Below are 23,152 nucleotides of genomic sequence, written 5' to 3'. Positions count from 1 at the left end.
TTACCTCTTAGAAAAATTGAGAAGATGATTTCTATGAGGAAATTGCAGGCAAAGAGAAACTGTGTAAATTGCCCAATACAAGCTAACAAGTGGTGGGCCTGGAGATTGCCATTGGAAATATAAAAGAAAGGTGATAATATAGAGAGTGGAAGAATTGGGTGCTGTTACAAAGGACGCCTCACAAAGGTTACCATGGCAAAAGGAGAAAAGCCTACAGTGCCACCCCATTGCATAGAGGCATTCCTGTAAACAGGCATGTTAAGGGCTAGATTATTGCCAAGAAAAATTAATTTGCATGCTGCACATATCCAGCACCGTGAAAGCCAAGGTTAGTTCTTGAAATTTCTGAAGAAAACTAAATAAGCAGGAATAGAAGCTGCAGATGTCCATTAACAGCTGAATAATGAAGAAAATGCGATATACCTGTGAGAACACGCACACGCAGGTTTTATTTGGCCTTAAAGAAGAACAATAGTGAAACTGGAAAGAACTTAGCACTTAATATCGTGCACCACCCCTCCTGAGGAATCCAATTCAATCCCCAGCAACAATGCGGGGGTTTCATAACCTCCTGTACTTTCTCTTCTGGTCTCCATGAGCCCCTGTATCACTAGTACATAGCATCATTTAAAATGAGTCTTCTTTTAAAAAGATAAAGAAGAGCAAAATATGTCATCTGGAGGAAAATAGATTGAAGCAGAGACCATCATAGTAAGAGACATAAGCCAAACTTTAATATCAATTTTTTCTCCTATGTAACATATGGAAAGAGATGAAGAAGCAGGGAGACAAGATAGGATAATGAGGGAAAATGGAAAAACAGACATCACATCTTCTCCATGACATAATAGCCTAGGGCAGGCTATTTCCGGGGGGAAGAGAGTATGCTTGGGGGTGTGTATGAACAAAGTGCAGTAATACACAACTATGAGATGACATAATAAAACCCATTATTTTGTATGCTGTCCAGAAAAAAAAAGAATAAGTTTAAGTAGAAAGCCAAAGAACCTGTGTTCGACTGAAGGTCCAGCCTGCTCCACCGAGAGAAAAGCACATTTGAGGAGGAAGCCAACAATGCTGGGACATATGCTCTATGAATTCATGACACAGGAGGTTTCAAAAACAATGAGACCTCTGCAATCTGGCATGTAAAACTCAAACAAACAAACAAACAAACAAACAAACAAACAAACAAAAAAGCAAAAACCCAAAGCCCATGCTTCTTGCATGATAATGTCTGTTTGCAGACAGCCACATTATGAGGTAGGTGCCTCCCACATATCAGGCCTCACTCACCACACTTAGATCTTGACCTTATGCCTCATGTTCTCACCAAATGTCCAACCAACCTGGGCGAGAGCACGTTCGTAACCTATCGTCCCTTTAAACAGAGCTGTTGCCCAGGGAAGCTTAAACCAACGGCCTAGGCCTGTTGCCTCCCATTAGGCACCTAGGTCAGATAAACTCACCCAAATTCATCTTCCATTGCTTTGGGTTTCTCAGGGGAAACCTACTCACCACCTCCTATGGTAAACCAGAAAGTTCCAAGTTGGACTTCTCAAACTTAAATACATATTACAATCACCTGTGAACTGATAAAAAAAAATTCTTGTGGCCTGCTCACATTCCAGACCCATAATAGCGGAATCCTCAGGAATGATACTCAGGCAAGTAGAACCTGAGCAGCTGACTCCAATGTCGAGCCTGAATGGAGGAGCCCCGGCAAGGACTCTTCCTCAAGCTCAAGAAGCACACTCACACAGTGATTTCGTATTCTAGAGTTTAGAGGGACCTCTTGAAGCACCTTTGAGACCTTAGCCCCAGAGAGTTCGTGTTTGAGTAAACCTCCTCTTTCTTTTTTTCTGTCTCATTTCTTTCTTTCTTTCTTTCTTTACATCCTGAGCAGGAGTCATCCTAGGTAGATTCACCACAAGCCAGCAGCGAACCACGTGAAGTGCTTCTCTAAGCATAGCAATTGAATGGGACTAAGAGGCCTCTGTCTCTTTAAGGCCTGATTGAGGTATTGCCTTTAAATCTGTGGTAACCCAGGGTAAGGCTGCTTCCTTTTAACCTAGTAGATTGGGTGCAGTCCAGGTTCCGGGCATGGGCCTCTCCTTGTAGGTTCCTTCAGCCTGTTTGAGAAATATTGTGTGGTTCCCACCAATGGAGAGTGGGAAGGGCATGCTGCCTTGGCCCACTTCTTCTTTCTCTTTGTTTTCTTGCCAAGAAGCCTAGTCAGGAGACTTGCTTTGGCCCAGAAGATTCTCCCACAGGAAGCAAGGAGGGTCTGCCAGCCGGCTTTTCTTTTGATTTCCTGCCCTGTCTTTGGTGTTTGTTAAACCAGGATGTGGAAGAGGTCAGAGTGATGTCCTTTGGACTTGAGTAGGGATCCGTTGACAAGCAGCAAGCTTTTCAAGATGGCCATTCTCACAATTCTTAGAATTCTTTTTTGGGGAATGGTATTTTTTATGGAATACAGGGTCCAAATAGCAAAGGCAGGGTGGCCCTCCATAACCCTCCTGGCTGACGACCTCTCGTTGCCCTTGAATCTGGATCTGGCAAAAGAAGCCCCTGGCAAGGAGATGAAGCCACGGCCCCAAGGATATCCCTTGAGGTATATGCTGAAGTTATACCAGCGTTCAGCTGACCTGCATGGGCGTCCTAGGGAGAACCGCACAATTGGAGCTAAAATGGTAAGGCTGGTAAAGCCCTCAGCCAATGCAGTAAGGCCTCTAAGAGGTGAGTTCTAATGCCCCATACAACCTTCCAGGGACAGGAGGGGAATGTGTAGACAGAAAGGAGGCTTGGTGTGTTGTCATTGATTGGTGAGCAAATTGTTTAGTCAAGCGTGGCTTTCAAAGGGTTGTAAACTTATGAAAAACTGGCTCCAAGGCTATTTTGCATTTGAGCCACAACATAAAAAATTTCCTTGGGTCCTACAGAGCAATTTTTCCTGGGTTGCAGGACAACTAAATCCAGTAGGAGCCCCTGTGTTTTCTAAACTGTTATATCACTTAAACTAATTAAGAAATTACCCAGCTGCGTTCTCGTAGAGGGCTATTTATGTGGTTTGGTTGCTCTTTGAAGGTGAATACTACAAGATAATGAGCTAGGAAAACTTACATGGTCTCAGACAGGACAAATGCAACACCTGCTCTCATAGAACACATGTTTTTATGGGGGAGATAAATAAGCAAGCTGTTAAATAATTGCAGTTTGTGGCAAGTGAAGGGGCCTTGGAATAGTGAATAGTAAAATTACCTCTTTCTGTAAGGGTTTCAGGGAAAACAGCTTTGAAGACGTGATATTTCAGTCGAGGTCTGTAAGACGTTATAACTGAGGAAACGAGAGCACCTGTTTAGGAGGAAGGACCACAGAGGGCAAAACCAAGCATATCCTGCTTAAACAAGGGAAAGATTAGTGGGACTGGTGCCTTGTGGGAAATGGCAGGAACTGAAACTTATTAGAGGCAGTGACTTGCAGGCCTTGAGAAAGGATTTGGGTTCATTACTAAGTGCGCTAGAAAACTGCACAAATCAAGGTAATGTGAAGCTTAAAAAGAGGATGCTTAGCCAGGCAGTGGTGGCGCACGCCTTTAATCCCAGCACTCAGGAGGCAGAAGCAGGTTGATCTCTGTGAGGTCGAGGCCAGCCTGGTCTACAGAGCGAGTTCCAGGATAGGCTCCAAAGCTACATGGAAACCCGGTCTTGAAAACTGAGAGAGAGAGAGAGAGAGAGAGAGAGAGAGAGAGAGAGAGAGAGAGAGAGAGAGAGAGAGAGAGAGAGAATGAGAATGAGAATGCCTAGGACTAAAACTGCAAGGTTCCTGGGCTGACTGTGGGACAACTGGCATTTGGTCTTTTAGAAGGATCCAGAAGTAGATGTCAAGTTCAGTCACACAGGACGTATGAGTCATCCCTTCCCTTGAAAAGTTCTTTGCAGACCCTTCCTGACTGAGGTTCTCAGCAGCCCCACCCTGCTTCAGGAAACACGTGATGCCAAGGTCTGAAAGGCAAGGGCAGCTCCTCAGCAGACAGTTTGTTTGGGTGGGGTTCCTTTGCAGGGTGGGGCAAGTGGATGGGTGGGCCTCTTGGAAAATTGTTAGAGGGAAATGTGGGGTAACTTGAGGAAATAAGTGTGGGTCTCCTTCCCCAGGAGGAAGGCTAGTGCTGCAAACTTGAGGGTGTGTTAGGCATAAGCTGGAATGGGAACTTCTGAAAATATTTTGAACACCAAGACATTAAAAGAACTTCTTTGTTGAAAGTGACTGTCCCCTTGAAGAATTTCAGGCTTACACATTCAGTGGAAAAGGAAGGTTAGGTGAATAACACATGGGCACACTAAGATGTTCCAACACAAGAGAAGGTTTTACCCTGTGCTGTCTGATTCTAGTCTACTCTTAACCTGTACCAGGAAAAGGAGAAGTTCAGAGTTCTGTAGACAGACACTTTTCGCTCTTTATTTATTTACTTATTTTTTTTATTTTTTTATTTTTTTATTTTTTCCATTTTTTTTTATTGAGAAAAGGAGAAAAAAAAAGTTTCCACCTCCTCCCAGCCTCTCATTTCCCTCCCCCTCCTCCCACCCTTCTCCCCCTCCTCCCACCCTTCTCCCCCTCCCCCCACTCCTCTCCCCCTCCCTCTCCAGTCCAAAGAGCAGTCAGGGTTTCCTGCCCTGTGGTAAGTCCTAGGTCCTCCCCTCTCCGTCCATTTCTAGGAAGGTGAACATCCAAACTGGCTAGGCTCCCACAAAGCCAGCACATTACGTAGGTTCAAAACCCCGTGCCATTGTCCTTGGCTTCTCATCAGCCCTCATTGTTCGCCATGCTCAGAGTCTAGTTTTATCCCATGCTTTTTCAGTCACAGTCCAGCTGGCCTTGGTGAGCTCCCAATAGATCAGCTCCACTGTCTCAGTGGGTGGGTGCACCCCTCGTGGTCCCGACTTCTTTGCTCATGTTCTCCCTCCTTCTGACCCATATCTATCACCATGCACAAAACTCAAGTCCAAATGGATTAAAGACCTTACTATTAGTCAGAACACATTGAACCTGATAGAAGAGAAAGTGGGAAGTACCCTACAGGAGATGGGCACAGGAGATCGCTTCCTATGTGTAACCCCAACAGCACAGACATTAAGGGCAACATTGAATAAATGGGACCTACTAAAACTGAGAAGCTTCTGTAAAGCAAAGGACACTGTCACCAAGATAAAAAGGCAACCTACTGACTGGGAGAAGATCTTCACCAACCCCGCAACAGACAAAGGTCTGATCTCCAAAATTATAGAGAACTCAGGAAACTAGACTTTAAAATGCTAATTAACCCAATTAAAAAATGGGGCACTGAACTGAACAGAGAATTCTCAGCAGAGGAAGTTCAAATGGCCAAAAGACACTTAAGGTCATGCTCAACCTCCTTAGCGATTAGGGAAATGCAAATCAAAACAACTTTGAGATATCATCTTACACCTGTCAGAATGGCTAACATTATTTACTGATTTATTTTTGGAACCAGATTTGTTTTCAAGAATATATTCCGATCATGGTTTGGCCACAGGGTGTCAGCACTACAATTTGGATTAAAGCTTTTAAGCCTAGGTTGCGTGCAGTTTGGGGCAGGTTTTTTTCTTATTTACTTATTTATTCACGTTTGTTTGTTTAGGTTTTTTGAGACAGGGTTTCTCTGTGTAGCCTTGGCTGTCCTAGGACTTGATCTGTAGACCAGGCTGGCCTCGAACTCAGATCCACCTGCCTCTGCCTCCCAAGTGCTGAGATTAAAGGCTTGTGCCACCGCCACCTGGCTGGGGCAGGTTTTTTTTTTTTTTTTTTTTTTTTGGCAAATAAGACTATTTATATAATCAAGGTTTATATTGAAATGGTATTTAAAGGCATGGTTGCAAAATGAATGGGTCAAATCCGAGGGAATAGGGGAGATTGAACTGAAGGAAAAGATTCAGAAGCAGTCCTTGAAGTTGTTGAAAGGCAGAGATACAAAGATGGTAACCACCCAGCTGTTTAGCGCTTGATTCTTCCTGGTTTTGAAATGATGGTAGTCATAGCACCCACTATTAGATTTTTCCCCTAAAGCTACATCTGTACAGTGATGAGACATGGGAATTCTTTCTTAATATATGTGTGTTTTGATCGTTTTTTAATTAGTCATCTTTAATAGTCAACTAATAATATAATTGTTCTTCAATATATGCAACATACACATTAAATAATTCTGTATTTCTGTTTTCACTGTTAATAGTCCAAAAGTAAGATGGATTTATATTTACTATAAACAGACTTGGGTTCAAATCTTAAACTTACCAGGTGCTGGTTGCATGCATTCTTTTTCAGTTCAGGGCATAGGATCCAGGACCTGGACTGGTCATGCTGAGCTTCATCCCCAGCCTTTGCCCTGGTGTCCTCTGATGGTTTCTGTAAGCCTCATTGCCATTATCTACAAAATAGTGCTAACAACTATCTCAGAAGACTGTTGAGTATGTTCTAAATGGTACTGGGAAATGCTCCATAAATGATATTATATCGAGTTAATTCCAGGGTTAGCGGTAACTATCAGTTTACATTTAGAGGCGTTATAAGGAATGTTCAGGTAAGAGGCAAGACTCTAATGGTGGATCCTGTTCTTTCACGTTTGTGCAGGTCCCTGGCATGTACAGACCCTGGACTTTCCTCTGGCATCAAACCAGGTAGCATATGAACTAATCCGAGCCACTGTGGTTTACCGCCATCAGCTTCATCTAGTTCATTATCATCTCTCCTGCCATGTGGAGCCGTGGATCCCCAAATGCCTGACCAAGTCCTTTCCTTCTGAAATGGGTTCCTTCAAGCCGCCTCCCATGTCTAAAGCCTGGACAGAGATGGATATTACACACTGTGTTCAGCAGAGACTCTGGAATCGCAAGGGACGGAGAGTCCTTCGCCTCCACTTCATGTGTGAGCAGCAAAAAGGCAGCGAGGTTCTTGAGTTCCAGTGGCATGGCATGGCATCCTTGGATGTCGCCTTCTTGCTACTCTATTTCAATGACACCAACAAGAGCATTCAGGCTAAACTCGCACAAGGCCAAGAGGAGTTAACTGATAGGGAATCTTCTCTCTTGCGGAGTGCCCGGCAAGCCTGCAGCATTGCATCTGATGTCGCTTGTCATACTCAGGAACATGACGGGTCTGTAAATAACCAATGTTCCCTCCACCCTTACAAAGTCAGCTTCCATCAACTAGGCTGGGATCACTGGATCATTGCTCCCCGTCTGTACACTCCAAATTACTGTAAAGGAATCTGCAGTCATGTGCTACCCTATGGTCTTAATTCACCCAACCATGCCATCATTCAGAGCCTTGTGAATGAACTGGTGAATCACAGTGTACCTCAGCCTTCCTGTGTCCCTTATAAGTTTCTTCCCATGAGTATCCTTCTGGTTGAGGCAAATGGGAGTATCTTGTACAAGGAATATGAGGGTATGATTGCCCAGTCCTGTACATGTAGATAACTGTGAAGTTGCAGCTCTCAGCTTTCCTAAAAAACTAGAGAAGATAAAGTATTATCGGTGATAAAGCTGACCCTGATCTACCCTTTCTACAGGTTCTATTCCTTATTGTAAAAAAACAAAACAAAACAAATATTGCACTTACACTTAAAATATACAAGCACTTTTAAAGTCCATAAACTAAGTGCTAGGATCACGTCTTAATATTTTTAAAAAGTAATTTAAAATACCATGAAATAGTCATCTTTAGAGTTATTTAAACCTCTTCCCTTATTTGTGAGCCCCTCAACTTGTAAAAAAAAGACTTTCTGGTACTGGTAGCACATCATGGATCAGTGTGATTTAACTATTCAAAGCCCTCGACACTTGGAAAAGATGCTATTTTGGAGATGTTCTCTTATGTCACTTTTATTGTGACTTTGGAAAAAAAAAAGACTAGTCCATGTAGTAGAACACGTTGGAGTCCTGGAAGTGACTTCATTCTAGACTCACTTGTTTTGTGTGTCCATCTGGACTCTTCTGGGCATGGGTCTCTGAAAGACAACCTTGTGGCTTGGGAGAAGGTATAGAACTCTCTCTGGGACTAACCGGAATTTGTAATATGACTCCTTGAGTTTCTTTCCCTTTTGAGGTGCTGAGACTAATAAGCAAGTGCTCTACCCCTGTGCTGTATTCCCAGCCCAGCTTGACTCCTCTATAATCCTCTACTGCATTTAAGTGTTGGGACAATACTGCAAACAAATGATGCTTTTCTTGTTAAAGAGAATCTTGAATGCTTTGGGAGAGACTGGAAAGAAAAAAATTTATCTTTTGTTATCTATAGCTATGATACAGAGATCTAGCCTAATCTCTGAGGGATAGGGCCAGAGGCGCCTCTGAATTTGTTCTCTGGATATCAGTTCTAGTAAGCGGCTTTCACTAATGTGCCCGGTAGAGAAACCCAGTCTCAGTACTTGCTTAGCTATTGACTTGTCTTATCACCATTCTCAGAGGGATAGGGCCTGATTTAAGGGTGAGGGCATGTGCTTGCCACTGTTAATTCCTGTCTCTTTACACTTATCATAAGTTAACTCTGTTCATAATTAATCCTTTCTCTACAGTTGCTACTCACTGGACTGAATATCTGGGGATCCATTCCTTAGCATCATTTTGTTCACATTTCTACTTAGAATCCAGGCTTTACTATCCATCCCACCAGTATTCTCATGACAAGCCAGGTTCAAGCAGCTGTGTTTCCTCTCTTCTCAGAGCATAGCATGCTTCCCTTAATATGCTGTAGTGCTGTTGTCTTCACTGAGAAAAAGACGGTGCTCCCTTTGAAGGTTTTACTTGTCTCATGACCATGTTCTCAATGACAAGAGCTGAAAACCTGTCCTTTAATGAACACAAAAAGTTGACATATTTTTTGTGTGTTGTTACATGGAATACCCCACTATTTATATATTTGTATGCTTATTTATATATTCGTTTTCTTAAAGAATAAATGTAACATGTGTGCTTTGCATATAAAGTATAGTATAGTGATTTCAAAACTGTATAAGAGTATGAAAGCTATGTTATGTAAGGTGGTTTGGGAAATCGTGATATGTTGTAAGGTGAACTGGGAGAACAAATTGGGCTTCCCATTTAGCTGTTTCTTCAGTGTTCCTAGGATAGGCATGAACACCCAACCAAAAACCTCCTATCCTTATGACTCCTGGATACCTTTGAAACTTCATGGGGAATCCATGATTAGTTGTCCCTATTCATTAAGCTCTGAGTAGTCAAAGTAACAACACAAAATACCCATAGGTAGGATGGTGTCAGCTGTCAATGGTGTTATGAATTTCCTTTTAAAAGTATTGTTTCAATTGAGTACCTTATCTTCAAGTCTAAAGTAAAAGGCACGAGTTTTAAACCTTCCTCTGAGAAAAAGCAGAAAGGCTCATGAGTTGAGGAAGGTATATGGACACAAGTTCTGCTTGTCCAGCTAACTGGCAAGGGAACAGTGATTTGGGGAAGGAAAGTAGAAAAGTCTACTTTCTTCCCTAGAAGCACAAAACAGGCTATATCATCATCTGAAGTATGGGTGCTAAAGGAATGTGTGTTTAAGCTTGCTTCTGACTCTGGACTTTGGTGCATACATTTTTCCCCTCTTTAGAAAATAGGTTATTGCTGGGCAGTGATGTGGTGCAAGCCTTTAATCCTAGGAGGCAGAGCTCTGAGATTGAGGCTGCTGGTCTACACAGCAAATTCCAGGAAAAACAGGGTTTTGAAAACAAAAACAAAACCCCAAAACAAAAGAAAATGGATTATTTTCTCCAATATAGCGTTATTGCAGTTTTCCCTTGTTTTACTCCTCTCAGTTCTTCCCCACCTCCTCTCTCGTCCAGATCCACTTCCTTTCTGTCTCAGAAAAGAACAGGCTTCTAAGAGATAATAAAATACAACAAAATAAAATATAAAAAAAGATAAACTATCACATTGAAGTTGGACAAGACAAACCAACAGAAGGGAAAGAGCCCAGAGAAGCCACAAGACTCAGAGATCAATCATTCGCCCATTCTGGAATATAACACTAACCTGGGAACCATAATATTTATGCTGAGGACATAGTACAGACCCGTGCAGGCCCAGTGTGTGCTGCTTTAGTCTCTGAGTTCATATGAACTTCATATGAGGGCCTTGTTCTCCTGGTGTCTTCCATCTCCTCTGTCTCTTACACTCTGCCTCTTCTTCCATGGGGTTACCTGAGCTCTGAGGGAGGGATTTGCTGGAGACATCCCCTTTAGAGCTAAATGTTACAAGTTTTCTCACTCTGTGTAATGACTGGCTGTATGTCTCTATATATGTTCCCATCTGCTACAGAAGAAAGCTTCTCTAGTGATAGCTGAATGAGGCACTGTTCTATGAGTATAGAAGAATATCATTAGAACTCAATACATTACTTTGTGGTAATTCTTTTTTTGTTTTTGTTTTGTTTTGTTTTTGGTGTTTGTTGTTTGATTTTTAGATCAGTATTATGTGGTTTTAACATAGGTCCCTGGCTTATCTAGTCTCAGGTTCTTGGTCACCCAAGCAGTGTTGGTATAGGTTGCATCTTGTGGAGCAGGCCTTAAGTCAAATCAGATAGTAGTTGGTTATTCCTATAAGCTTCGTGCCACCATTGCTGTAGCATATCTTTCAGGCAGGACACAATCATAGATCAAAGGATTTGTGACTGGCTTGGTGTTTATGCTACCCTTTAGGTAGCCTGCAGAGTACCTTCCTGTACCAAAGACACTAGAAAGTATGGGTGAGGGCTTTATGTAAGCTAGACTTCTCATGTTCAGTGATCTGTATAGGCGTTGTCTTTAGCAATGGAGCCTTGATGTCAGTTCATAGAGAGGAACCTATTGCCTTTGCAAAAGCATGGGTTGTTTGGAGGTCTCATGGGACCTTCTTTGGCTAACAAGTCAATTAGACGTAATCCAATCCTGGTACTGGAAACTTCATTTGGTGACAAGAGATGTCCACTTGAGACTCTGTCTCCCCCGTTATTTGGTGATTTCATGTAGATTGCCTTAATATATTTATATATTTTAGGAAGGTTCTATTCTTTCATTTTTCATGCTACCTCTCAAAGTCCTCTTAATGTTAGCTTTTTTGCCCTGTATTCTATCCCCCAATTCCCTCTTTTTCCCCTCCCCTTTTGATCTTCCAATTCCAGCATCCTCATCTGTCCATTGTTGTCTACTTTATTTCCATTTCTTAACAAGACCTATTGTTCCTATGTTCCATATTGGCCTATATTCCCTCTAGTACCTTACTCTATGCCTACCCTCTGTGGTTTCACAGGCTGTAGCTTGGACATTTAACTAAACAACTAATATCCACTTATAAGCAAGAACATATCATATTTGTCTTTCTGATTGTGGGTTACCTTACTCAGGATGATTTTTTCAAGTTCATCTATTTTCCTATGAGTTTTATGATTTTTAAATGGCTGAGCAATAAATACTCCATTTTATGTAAAGGTACCAATTTTCTTTATCCATTTTTATGTTGAGGGATATCTAGGTTGTTTAAAATTTCTGGCTATTATGAATAGAGCAGCAATAAACATGGTTTATCAAGTGTCTCTAGGGTAAGAGAAAACAGTCTGGGTGTATTTCCAAGAGTGGTATAGATGGAACTTGAGGTAGATCAATTGTCATCTTAGAAAGTGACACATTGATTTCCATATTGTCTGGACAAATTTGCAGTCCCACCAGCAATGGATGAGTGTTCCATTTGCTCCACATCCTTTCCAGAGTGAGTTGTCATTTGTTTTATTGGTCTTAACCATTCTAAATTGTTTAACATGAAATCTCAAAGTAGTTTTGACTTGCATTTCCCTGGTGGCTAAGGATGCTGAACATTTGTGTTTCTCAGTGATTTAAATTTCCTCTTTGGAAAACGCTGTTGAGATCTGTACTCCATTTAAAAATTAGATTATTTGTTTTCTTGATATCTAGTTTTGTTGTATTCCTTATGTATTTTTTTTCTCCACAAAAATCCCAAGATTTATTCATGGTATAAATCCTAAAAATCTAGGAATTGAGGGAATACATAAAAATACAATAAATGTTATACATGACAAATATATAAAGGGAGGAAATACTCAAATGTTTTTACTAAAATTACAAGAAAAGACATCTACTCTTCACATTTTTATCAAATATAGTGCTGCTCTCTATGACGCCTTCATGCCTTCAAAACTAACACCATATGGGAATCTCTCATACATTATGAACTTTAGATACCAGTTTGTGATGCAGCTTTGACTGCCTATGGGCACTAAAGAAATGCTTCCCATAAGATTTTACCTCAGTACTGCTGGTTTCTTGATAGTCATGGCTGAGTTTTCAGTACCAACTAATCTGCATCAATTGTCCTAATAATGGAAGACATTGGCTTCAATTGTTCTGGTCTCCTGATGATCATGGCTGAATCTTCAGATCTTGCTGATTAGAACCTACAGATTCTTACTTCAGTTTGTGACAAAAAAAAAAACAGTCTCTATAGAGTTCTTGGATGCTCTCAAACTTTTCTTTGAAAGGCCACAAGGCAGGGCTTCACTCTCAAGTCATTCTCAGCGTTATCATTAAGTTCCTACAAGAGCTTTTAAAGCTCCAACTTTTCCAGCCTCAAACCTTGAAAATTCTTCACCTTTCTCTTACAAAAATTTCCAAGGTATAAAAGCCCATCACAGCAATGGTCCCATGTTTTGGTACCTATTTCTGTCCTATTTTTGTTTCTACTGATGTAATAAAGAACATAACCATAAGTAACTTACAGGGAAAAGATTTATTTACATTACATATCCAGGTCACAGATCATAGTGCACCATTAAGGAAAATCAAGGCAGAAACTAGGATGTGTAATTGGTAAAATCTTTTCCCATTCTGTAAGCTGATGCTTTGTCTGAATGACTGTGTCCTTTGCTGTGTAGAAGCTTTTCAGTTTCATGAGGTCCCATTTATTATTTGTTGATCTTACTTAGTGCCTGTGCTAATGGTGTCCTGTTCAGAAAGTCTTTTCATGTGTCAATGAGTTCAAGACTATTCCCAACTTCCTGTACGATCAAGTTCAGTGTATCTGGCTTTTTTTGTTGAGGTCTTTGATCAATTTGGAGTTGAGTTTTGTGTAAGGTGGTAAGTATGGAACTATTAGCATTCTTCTACATACAGATGTCCAGTTTGACCAACACAACTTGTTGAAGATTCTGTCTTTTCTTCAGTGTACATCTGGATTCTTTATAAAAATCAGGTGCCCATATGTGTGCAGGTTTATATCTGGCTCTTCAATTTGATTTCATTGATCAATGTGATTTTTTAAAACACCATTATTACCCATGATGTTTTTACTACCTTAGTATAACTTGAAATCAAGAATGGTGATATCTTCAGCAGTTCTTTTATTATTTAGGATCGTTTTAGTTATTCTAGCTTTTTTTGTGTTTCCATATAAAGCTGAACACTGTCCTTTCAACATCTCTGAAGAATTGTATTAGGATTTTGATGGGGATTGCATTGAATCTTTAGATTGCTTTTGGTAAGATGAACATTTTTGGCTATGTTATTCCTATAAATCCATGAGCATGAGAGATCTTCCAATGTTCTGAGATCATTTTCAATTGCTTCCTTCAATGTCTTAAAGGCTTTTTTATTTTACAAGTCTTTGGTTCGAGCTACCCTAAGGTGTTTTATATTATCTGAGGTTATTGTGAAAGGTGTTGCTTGCCTGATTTCTTTCTCAGTAGTTTGTCATTTGCATATAGAAGGATTACTGATTTTTTTTATTGAAAAAAATTTCTGCCTCCTCCCAGCCTCCCATTTCCCTCCCCCTCCTTTCACTCCTCTCCCCCCCCCCACTCCTCTCCCCCTCTCTCTCCAGTCCGAAGAGCAGTCAGGGTTCCCTTCCCTGTGGAAAGTCCAAGGTCCACCCCCCTCCATCCAGGTCTAGTAATGTGAGCATCCAAACTGCCTAGGCTCCCACAAAGCCAGTACATGCAGTAGGATCAAAACCCCGTGCCATTGTCCTTGGCTTCTCATCAGCCCTCATTGTCTGCCATGATCAGAGAGTCCGGTTTTATCCCATGTTTTTTCAGTCCCAGTCCAGCTGGCCTTGGTGAGCTCCCAATAGATCAGCCCCACTGTCTCAGTGGGTGGGTGCACCCCTCACGGCCCTGACTTCCTTGCTCATGTTCTCCCTCCTTCTGCTCCTCATTGGGACCTTGGGAGCTCATTCCGGTGCTCCAATGTGGGTCTCTGTCTCTATCTCCATCCATCACCAGATGAAGGTTCTATGGTGATATGCAAGATATTCATCAGTCTGGCTATAGGGTAGGGCCATTTCAGGTTCCCTATCCTCAGCTGCCCAAGGAACTAACTGGGGACATCACCCTGGGCACCTGGGAGCCCCTCTAGGTTCAAGTCTCTTGCCAACCCTAAGATGGCTCCCTTAATTAAGATATATGCTTCCCTGCTCCCATATCCACCCTTCCTTTATCCCAACCATCCCATTTCCCCAAGTTCCCCCATTCTCCCCTTCTCACTTTTCTCTCCCCATCTCCCCTTACCCCCATCCCATCCCACCCCCAAGATCCCAATTTTTTGCCCGGTAATCTTGTCTACTTCCCATATCCAGGAGGATAACTATATGCTTTTCTTTGGGTTCTCCTTCTTATTTAGCTTCTTTGGGATCACAAATTATGGATTCAATGTCCTTTATTTATGGCTAGAAACCAATTATGAGTGAGTGCATCCCATGTTCATCCTTTTGGGTCTGGGTCAATCTCACTCAGGATAGTGTTTTCTATTTCCATCCATTTGCATGCAAAATTCATGATGTCATTGTTTTTTTTTTTTACCGCTGAGTAGTATTCTAATGTGTATATATTCTACACTTTCTTCATCCATTCTTCCATTGAAGGACATCTAGGTTGTTTCCAGGTTCTGGCTATTACAAATAATGCTGCTATGAACATAGTTGAACAAATGCTTTTGTCGTATGATAGGGCATCTCTTGGGTATATTCCCAAGAGTGGTATTGCTGGGTCCTGATGTAGGTTGATTCCGAATTTCCTGAGAAACTGCCACACTGATAGGATCACTGATTTTTATGACTTGATTTTGTATCTAGCTACATTGCTGAAAGTGTTGATCATTTGTAGGTGTTTTCTAGTGGAATTTTCTGTATACTACGTCATCTGCAAATAAAGATACTTTGACTTCTTCCTCTGCAATTCGTATCTTCTTTATCTCCTTACTTTGTCTTATTGCTCTAGCTAAGACTTTAAATACTATATTGAATAGTAATGGAGGGAGTGGACAACCTTGTCTTGTTCCTGATTTTAGGGAATTTGCTTTGAGATTCTCTTCATTAAAGTTGATTTTGGCTATGGGCTTGCTGTTCTCTGTCTTTATTATGATTAGGTTTGTCTCTTGTATCCCTAACATAGCCAGGACTTTTACAATAAAGGGGTGTTGAATTTTGTCAAAGGCCTTTTCTCTAATGAGATGATCATGTGATTTTTGTCTTTCAGTTTGCTTAATGGTGGATTACATTTATTTATGTACTCTTTGAACTATGCCTGTATCTTTGGGATGTAGCCTACTCAATCATGGTGTATGATCTTTCTGATGTGTTCTTAGATTCAGTTTGCAAGTATTTTATTGAGTTTATTTTCATCTGCGTTCATAAGGGAAAGGGGGTTGTATTTTTTTGTTTGGCCTTATGTGATTTGAATATCAGGGTAACTGTGGATTTATAAAATTAATTTGGCGATATTCCTTCTGTTTCTATTTTACAAGATAGTTTGAGGAGGAGTATTTTCATTAGTTCTTCTTTGAAAGTCTGGTAGAATTCTTCAGTAAAACCATCTGGCCCGTGTTTGGTTGGTTGGTTGGGAGATTTGTAATGACTGTTTCTATTTCATTAGGTGTTATAGGTCTGTTCAAATTACCAATCTGGTATTGATTAAACATTGATAAGCATTATGCATTGTGATAATTATCTATTTCTTTTAGATTTTACAATCTTGTGGAGCACAACTTCTTTTAATTGATCTTATTGAGCTCTACATTTTTCTCTGCTCCCTTCCCTTCCTCTCCCCTCCCCTTCAACCCTCTCTCATGGTCTCCATGCTCCCAATTTACTCAGGAGATCTTGTCTTTTACTACTTTTTAAAGTATGTCCTTATGACTCTCTGGATTGCAATGGTGTCTTGTTTTGCCCCCTTTCTAATTTTGTTAATTTGGATATTCTCCCTTTCTGTCTTTTAGTTAATTCAAGAAAAATGGTTTTCTCAAAGAAACTATTGTTTATTTCATTGATTCTTTGTTTTGTTTTTGTTTGTTTCTATTTCATTGATTTCAGCCATTATAGTGATTATTTCTTGCCATCTACTCTGGGGTGTGACTTCTTTCTTTATTTTCTTGATCTAGAGTTTTTAGGTGTGCTCTTATGTTGTTAGTATGAGATGTCTCTAATTTTTTTATGTAGGCTCTTAATGTTATGAACTTACCTCTTTAATCTGCTCTTATTGTGTCCCAGAACTTTGGATATATTGTGTATTCATTCTCATTCAATTCTAGGAAGTCTTTAATTTCTCTCTTTATTTCTGTCTTAATCCATTTTCCGTTCAGTAAAGAGCTATGCAGTTTCCATGAATTTCTAATTTTTCTGTTATTTTTGTTGTTGATATCCAGCTTTAATCCATGGTGGTTAGATAGGATGCAGGAATTATTTCAATTTTCTTGTGGAAACTTGCTTTGTGTGTGAATATGTCGTCAATTTTGGAGAAACTTCCACAAGCTGGTGAGAAGGTATATTCTTTTGTGTCCAGTTGAAATGTTCTGTAAATATCTGTTAGGTCCATTTGGTTTATAACATCAATTAACTCCAGCATTTTTCTGTTTAGTCTTTGTCTGTACGACCTGCCTATTGGTAAGAGTGGGGTATTGAAGTCTCCCACTCACAGTGTGTGAGGGTTAATAAGTGATTTGAGCTACAGTAGTGTCTCTTTTACAAACTTGGGTTATCTTCTGTTTGGGGCATAGATGTTAAGAACTGTGGTATCCTCTTGGTGGATTTTTCTTTTGAATATGTAGTGTCCTTCCCTATCTCTTATTAGTTTTTGAAGTCCATTTTGTCAGATATGAAAATGGCTTCACCAGCTTGCTTCTTAGATCCATTTGCTTGGAACATCTTATTCCATTCTTTTGCCCTGAGGTGATCTCTCTCCTTTATATTGTGGTTTGTTTCTTGGATGCAGCAGCATGATGAATCCTGTTTTCATATCCATTCTGTTAGTTTGTATCTTTTTATTGGTGAATTGAGATCATTGATGTTCAGAGAGATCTATGATCAATGGTGTTGATTCCTATTATTTTGTTGTCATTAGTGGTGGTATGTGTGGTGTGTGTGTTTCCCTTTTTTGACTTTTTCTGGTCTGGAATTTTTATTCTCTGTGCTTTCTTAGATGTAGTTAATCTCATTAGGTAGGAGTTTTCTGTCTAACACCTTCTGTAGTGATAGATTTGTAGATAGGTATTGTTTAAATCTGATTTTGTCACAGAATATCTTTTTTTCTACTTCTATAATGGTTGAAAATTTAGCTGGGCATAGTAGTCTGGACTGACATCTGTGGTCTCTTAGAGTCTGCAGTACACCTGTTCAGGCCCTTCTGACTTTTAGAGTCTCCATTGAGAAGTCAGATGTGATTCTAATAGGTCTGCCTTTATATGTAACTTGGTGGTTTCCATTGCAGTTTTAAAATACTATTTATTATATATAAAATTCTTTATTATATATATTATTCTTTATTATATATATTTAGTGTTTTGGTTATTTATGATATGATGAGGGGACATTTCTGAAATGATCAATTTGGTCTTCTGTATGCTCCTTATACTTTTATATGTATCATTTTCACTAGGTTAGGAAAATTTTCTTCTTTTCCTCTATGAGTTTGTTGAAAATATTTCCTGTGCCTTTGATCTGTGTTCTTCTCTTTCCTATTATCCTTATATTTGATGTTTTCTTACCATCACAGATTTCATGGATGTTTTGTATCAGTAGTTTTTTTTTTTAATATTTAACATTTTCTTTGACTGATGTATCCACTTCCAGTTTGTCTTCAAAGCCTGAGATTCTTTCTTCAATCTCTTGCATTCTGTTGAAGTTTGCCTCTGTGGTTCCTTTATGAGTTCCTAAATTTTCATTTCTAAATTTCCCTCAGATTGTTTTTTTTATTCTATTTCCACTTTGAGATCTTGAATGGTTTTAGTAATTTTCTTCCATTGTCTGTCTGTGTTTTCATAGATTTCTTTAAGGTATTTGTTCATTTCCTCTTTAAAGACCTCTATAATATTCATCAAGACTGTTTTAAGGTCTTTTTCTTGGAGTTCAGCTTTACTGGTATATTCAGAGCCTTCTGTGGTAAGGCTTCTGGGCTCTATTGGAGACATATTGTCCTGGCTGTTATTAACTATCTTTTTTATGCTGGAGTCCAGGCATCTGGGAATGGAAAAATTTAATTCTAGTTGCTGATATCTGGGCATGTCTTTTTTTTTTAAGATTTATTTATTTATTAAGCATACAATGTACTGCTGGCAAGGAACGCACCAGGTCTCATTACTGATGGCTGTGAGCCACCATGTGGTTGCTGGGAATTGAACTCAGGACCCCTGGAAGAGCAGCCAGTGGTCTTACCCTCTGAGCCATCTCTCCAGCCCCTGGGCATGTCTTTTTTGGGTGGATGTTTTGTTCTTTGGTTTCTGTTGCCATCTCTGATTCTTAGGAGAGTGTGGTGGCTGTTTATTGTCTGGTAGGAAATTCTTCTGAGATCCTGATATGTGTGGGCATGGGAGGATGTGTTCCAGGTAAAATGTGTTTCTGGATGTTGGGGCCTGAGAGTTAGGAATGAGGGTGGTCTGAGGGTGTGTGAGGGGATTAACTGGAGGGAGAAAAGCATGGCATTCCACCGGGTTCTGCTTAGTTATCTCTCCAGGAATGGGACCAGAGTACGGAGAGTCCAAGCAGAAGGTCTGCTTTAGACTTGGGGAGGAGAATAGAGGACTGGACGCAGAGGAATGGAGGAGAGGTGAAGATCTGCAGTTGCCTACTTGCTCCCCTTGTTAGTAGTCTGTGGGTTCCCAGACGATGCCTCCTGGAGTTGGAGGCTGGGACAAAGCAATGGGGCAGGAAGTTCAGAGGAAAAGATCTGTGTGGTGCACAGGAGATAGGAGCAAGAGAAAACACGAGGCTGCATCAGGTATCTAAATTATCTAAAGATAATACTGGGTTTTTGGATTTGGAGGAGCAGAAGGAAAGATGAAGATCTATAGTCTGCCTACTTGCTTCCCTGGCCAGAGTGGCATTTATCTTATATCATACATTTATATGACATCTAATTCTGGAGAATCAGGAAAACTATATCTTCAGTTCCCCCAAGTTATTGGGTGCTAAATCATCTATCTTCAGTTACACCAAGTATTTGGGTGCTAAAGCATGTAAAATAATATTTCATCTGAGTACTGTGGTATGGGTGAGAGAGGTATTAGCCCCAATTCAAATGAACTTTAATTGACGCACCATTAAAGGCACCATTTTTCTTTAATTCAGATAGTTTTGAATACCCAAAGGTATGAAAATGCCACTACAGTCCAGTTTCGCTGTAAAAAGAAATTTCATGAGCATTACCAGTGAATCCTAGTTCCTCCTTTACCACAGCTCCGAGTAACTACTAATCATTTTGGGTATGTGTGTTTGTGTTTGTGTACATGTTCCTGTGCATACACTATAAATGCATACATGTTCATGAGTCTGTGTCTAAATATGGTGTTCAGAGGTCAAACTTTCTTGTCATTCTTCTGATGCCATTCACCTTGTCTTTTGAGAGAGTCTCTCACAAAGAACTGGCTAGGTTGCCTGACCAGTGGATCCCATGGTCTTTGCCTACCTAGCAATAAAATTATAAGTGCCCACCTCCTTGCTTTTTTTGTTTATGCTAGAGATTTAATTCATGTCCTCATGCTTACAAGGCAAACAGTTTAATGATTGAGCCATATCCCCACCGCTGTTGCACTTTCTTTGGTGAATTATGAATATTTAAATAATTATATCATATTTGACTTTTGTGACTCTCCTTGACACCAGTATAAATGGATAAAACCCTAAATAAAACATCAAGCAAGGGTAATGCTATGTAGGCGTATGACAGTTAATTGTTTGTAGGAAGATGAAATGGTACAGCTGCTTTGGCAGATAGACTGGCAGTTTATTACAAAATTAAACCATAGTCTCATAACAATATGACAGTCATACTCCGTGATATTTATTTAAATGAGTTGACAACTTATGTTCAAATAAGAACTTGCACATGAATGTTTATGACATATATAAAATTGCTAAAACTTGGAAACAACTAAGATGTTCTTTAATAGAAGAATGGATAAATTCTGGGCCATATACATAATGAAACAATATTGATTCATGAAAAGCTATCAAGCCATGGAAAAGCATGAGGGAACCTTGAATGCAGATTGTAATAGAATCAAGTATGAATAACTTTGCGGTAGTACACACCTGTGATCCCAGCACTCAGAGGCAAGAATATTTCTATGAATCTGGAAACAGCTGGAGCTACACAGATTCAGGCCAGCTTATGAGATTCTGTCTTTCTCTAAGAAAAAAAAAAGGAAAGCCTTAAAGGTCTGTATACAGCAATTGATAGCTTCTCGGAGGAGAGTCAGTTTTCTTTAAGATTGTTAACACTGGTAAGCTAACCATGCTCCAGTTGGAAGGCCACACATCCAAGAATGTATGGGCAGCATACATTGGACTTAATAGGTGAAAAAGAGAACACAAAGTTGTATGAGGGAGGGTGGTTCCAGTGGAGGAGTTGGGGAAAGGATGTATATGTTCAAAACACATTTTATAAAATTCTCAATGAACCAATACAGATTTAAAAATCTTATATACTAAGGGCTGGAGACAGCTCAGTGGATAAAACACTCTCCATACACATACAAAACACCTTTAGTTCAAATCTACAAAATCCATGTAAATGCCAGATGGAAGTGGTGGCCTTCCAGAACTCAAATGGTAGAAACAGAATCCCCAGAGTAAGCTGGATAGCTAAAATAGTCTACATTAGTGGGCTGCGGGTTCACTGAGAGAACTTAACTCGGTGAGTAAGGTATAATGATCTAGAAAAATTTCCGAATACTGTGAGCTTCCCTATGTTTGTGTGCACGTGTGTACCCACATGTTTGAATACATGGACATGCCTACCACACACAGGCAAAACCCAGCCACATAGACCACATGACCAAGGGAACAAGGCAAAACTATAAAGATTGGAAAAATGATTGCAAAAGAAGTGAGAAAAATGGGAAATATTAATAATATTGTATAAGGGAATTTAGGGCAATTAAACTGTATTGTGCTATAATAGTAGGTACATGCTATATATCTATCAAGCCCCATAGGAGGACTAGATGAACACTGATATAAATTTTGATGTAAACCACCAACATTACTAAAGCATCAGTAGACTCATAAACTGTAACAACTGGATTGCTCAGTAGCCAGATGTTAATAATAGGTGAAAGCTGAGGCATTGAGCGAAGAGAAGAGCTATACTTGAGAATTCTCTTTAAACCAATAATTACTTTAAAAAAGATTTATCTCTATTTTTTTGTTAAAAACTTGGAAACACTCTGGAGACAGAAACAGGCATATTCCAGGACAGCCAGGGCAGTTGCACAGAGAAACCCAGTCTCAAAAAACCAAATAACCAAAAAAAGCCTTGGAAATGACACACTAAAATAATATTAAATTCAAAAATGTATATGTGCATATATCAACTATCATACATGTGTACACAATGTGCCCTAGAAGTAGAACTACTAAGCCTAAATTCTGGGCAAGTTGTCTTGTGTTGATTCATGGGCTAACTATGCACTAGAAGGATTCTGAAGCCCAAGTTTTGTAAAATAGCCTTAGGCTAAGGCCTATAGAGTCTGGACTGGAACCTGTACTTTTATGAATGGTCCTAGAACCTCAGTCTGTGGGAGTTGGCCTAGAATAAGGGCCAATGGGATAGACCTGAACCATGTATAACACTAGAGATTATAGCCAGCCCTATGCCTAGACAAGTATGGAGCCTGCATCTGTAGGTGATTGTCCAAAGCCTGGGATCACAGATGCTAGGCTGGTGTTTGTAGCTGTGCACACTGGCCTATAGTCTGGAGGTGTAGGGATGGCCCGGACCCTGGATCAATAGGGGCCAGGATGCAGCTTGAAGGTTAAGTGTACAGAGATTGTTGAAGTAGTTAAATGTGTGAGGATTGGCCTGTGCCATGTGTCCTCTGAGTCAGTTCTCTGTTTCTACCATGGACTCTGGGGATTGAACTCATGCCATCAAGCTTGTACAGTAAGCACTTTTGCTTACAGAACTCTCTCTCCAATTCTGAGTGGTTCTTTTAAAAAGAATTATTAACCTATATTAGTTGTATAAATTAAATGGGATTCATTATGATATCTCTATGTAATATGTCAATACATCCTCTCTATTACTCTTTTTTTTTCTCTCTATTACTCTTGACCCCTCTCGCTATAGCACCCCTCCTTGTCCTCAAAAGATTCCTCTTAAGGGGGGTGAATATGATCAAAAGCTGCTAGTATCCTCAAAGGACTAATAAAATCCTTTAGAATCCCTATTTTAAAATTTTTATTTTATTATTCTCTCATCATATTTTGACTGCAGTTTCCCCTCCCTCTCCTCTCCCTCAGATCCACCATCTCCTCTCAGAAAAGAGCAGGCCTCCAAGGGACACCAACCAAACACGGCATAACAAGCTACAATAAGACCAGGCACAAACCATCACATCAGGGCTGGATGAGACAACCCAGCAGGAGGAAATGGGTTCCTCAAGCAGGCAGAAGAGGCAGAGACACTCCACTCCCACTGTTAGCAATCCCACAAGAACACCAAACTGCTCAGTCATAACATATATGCAGAGGACCGAGGTCAGACCCCTACATTCTCTCTGATTTCTGCAAGCCCCCTTGAGTCCCAATCAGTTGATTCTATGGGCTGTGTTTTTGTGTTGTTCCTGACTGCTCCGGCTCCTTCAGTCTTTCCTAAC

The 23,152-nt window shown here is 40.2% G+C and overlaps 1 protein-coding gene across 2 annotated transcripts in view; it reads left to right on the top strand.

The window, feature by feature from the left end:
- The first annotated feature begins 2,409 nt into the window (after positions 1 to 2,409).
- The window catches only part of LOC121444361 (bone morphogenetic protein 15-like), a 36,444-nt gene continuing 15,701 nt past the window's right edge, over positions 2,410 to 23,152 (top strand). The window contains exons 1-2 of one of the 2 annotated variants that reach the window (XM_041646173.1): positions 2,410 to 2,739; positions 6,649 to 7,171. In XM_041646173.1, the coding sequence (XP_041502107.1) occupies positions 2,418 to 2,739; positions 6,649 to 7,171 (845 nt within the window). In that variant the 5' untranslated portion in view covers positions 2,410 to 2,417. Of the gene's footprint in view, positions 2,740 to 6,648; positions 7,573 to 23,152 lie in introns of those variants that run through there. The other variant, XM_041646172.1, reaches the window with a different exon arrangement.

Source organism: Microtus oregoni, unplaced genomic scaffold (assembly GCF_018167655.1).
Source record: "Microtus oregoni isolate MIOR12 unplaced genomic scaffold, Mior012 000121F_002, whole genome shotgun sequence".
NCBI lineage: Eukaryota > Metazoa > Chordata > Mammalia > Rodentia > Cricetidae > Microtus > Microtus oregoni.
Note: the sequence above shows the minus strand (reverse complement) of the source record. Positions and strands in the feature narration are given on the sequence as shown.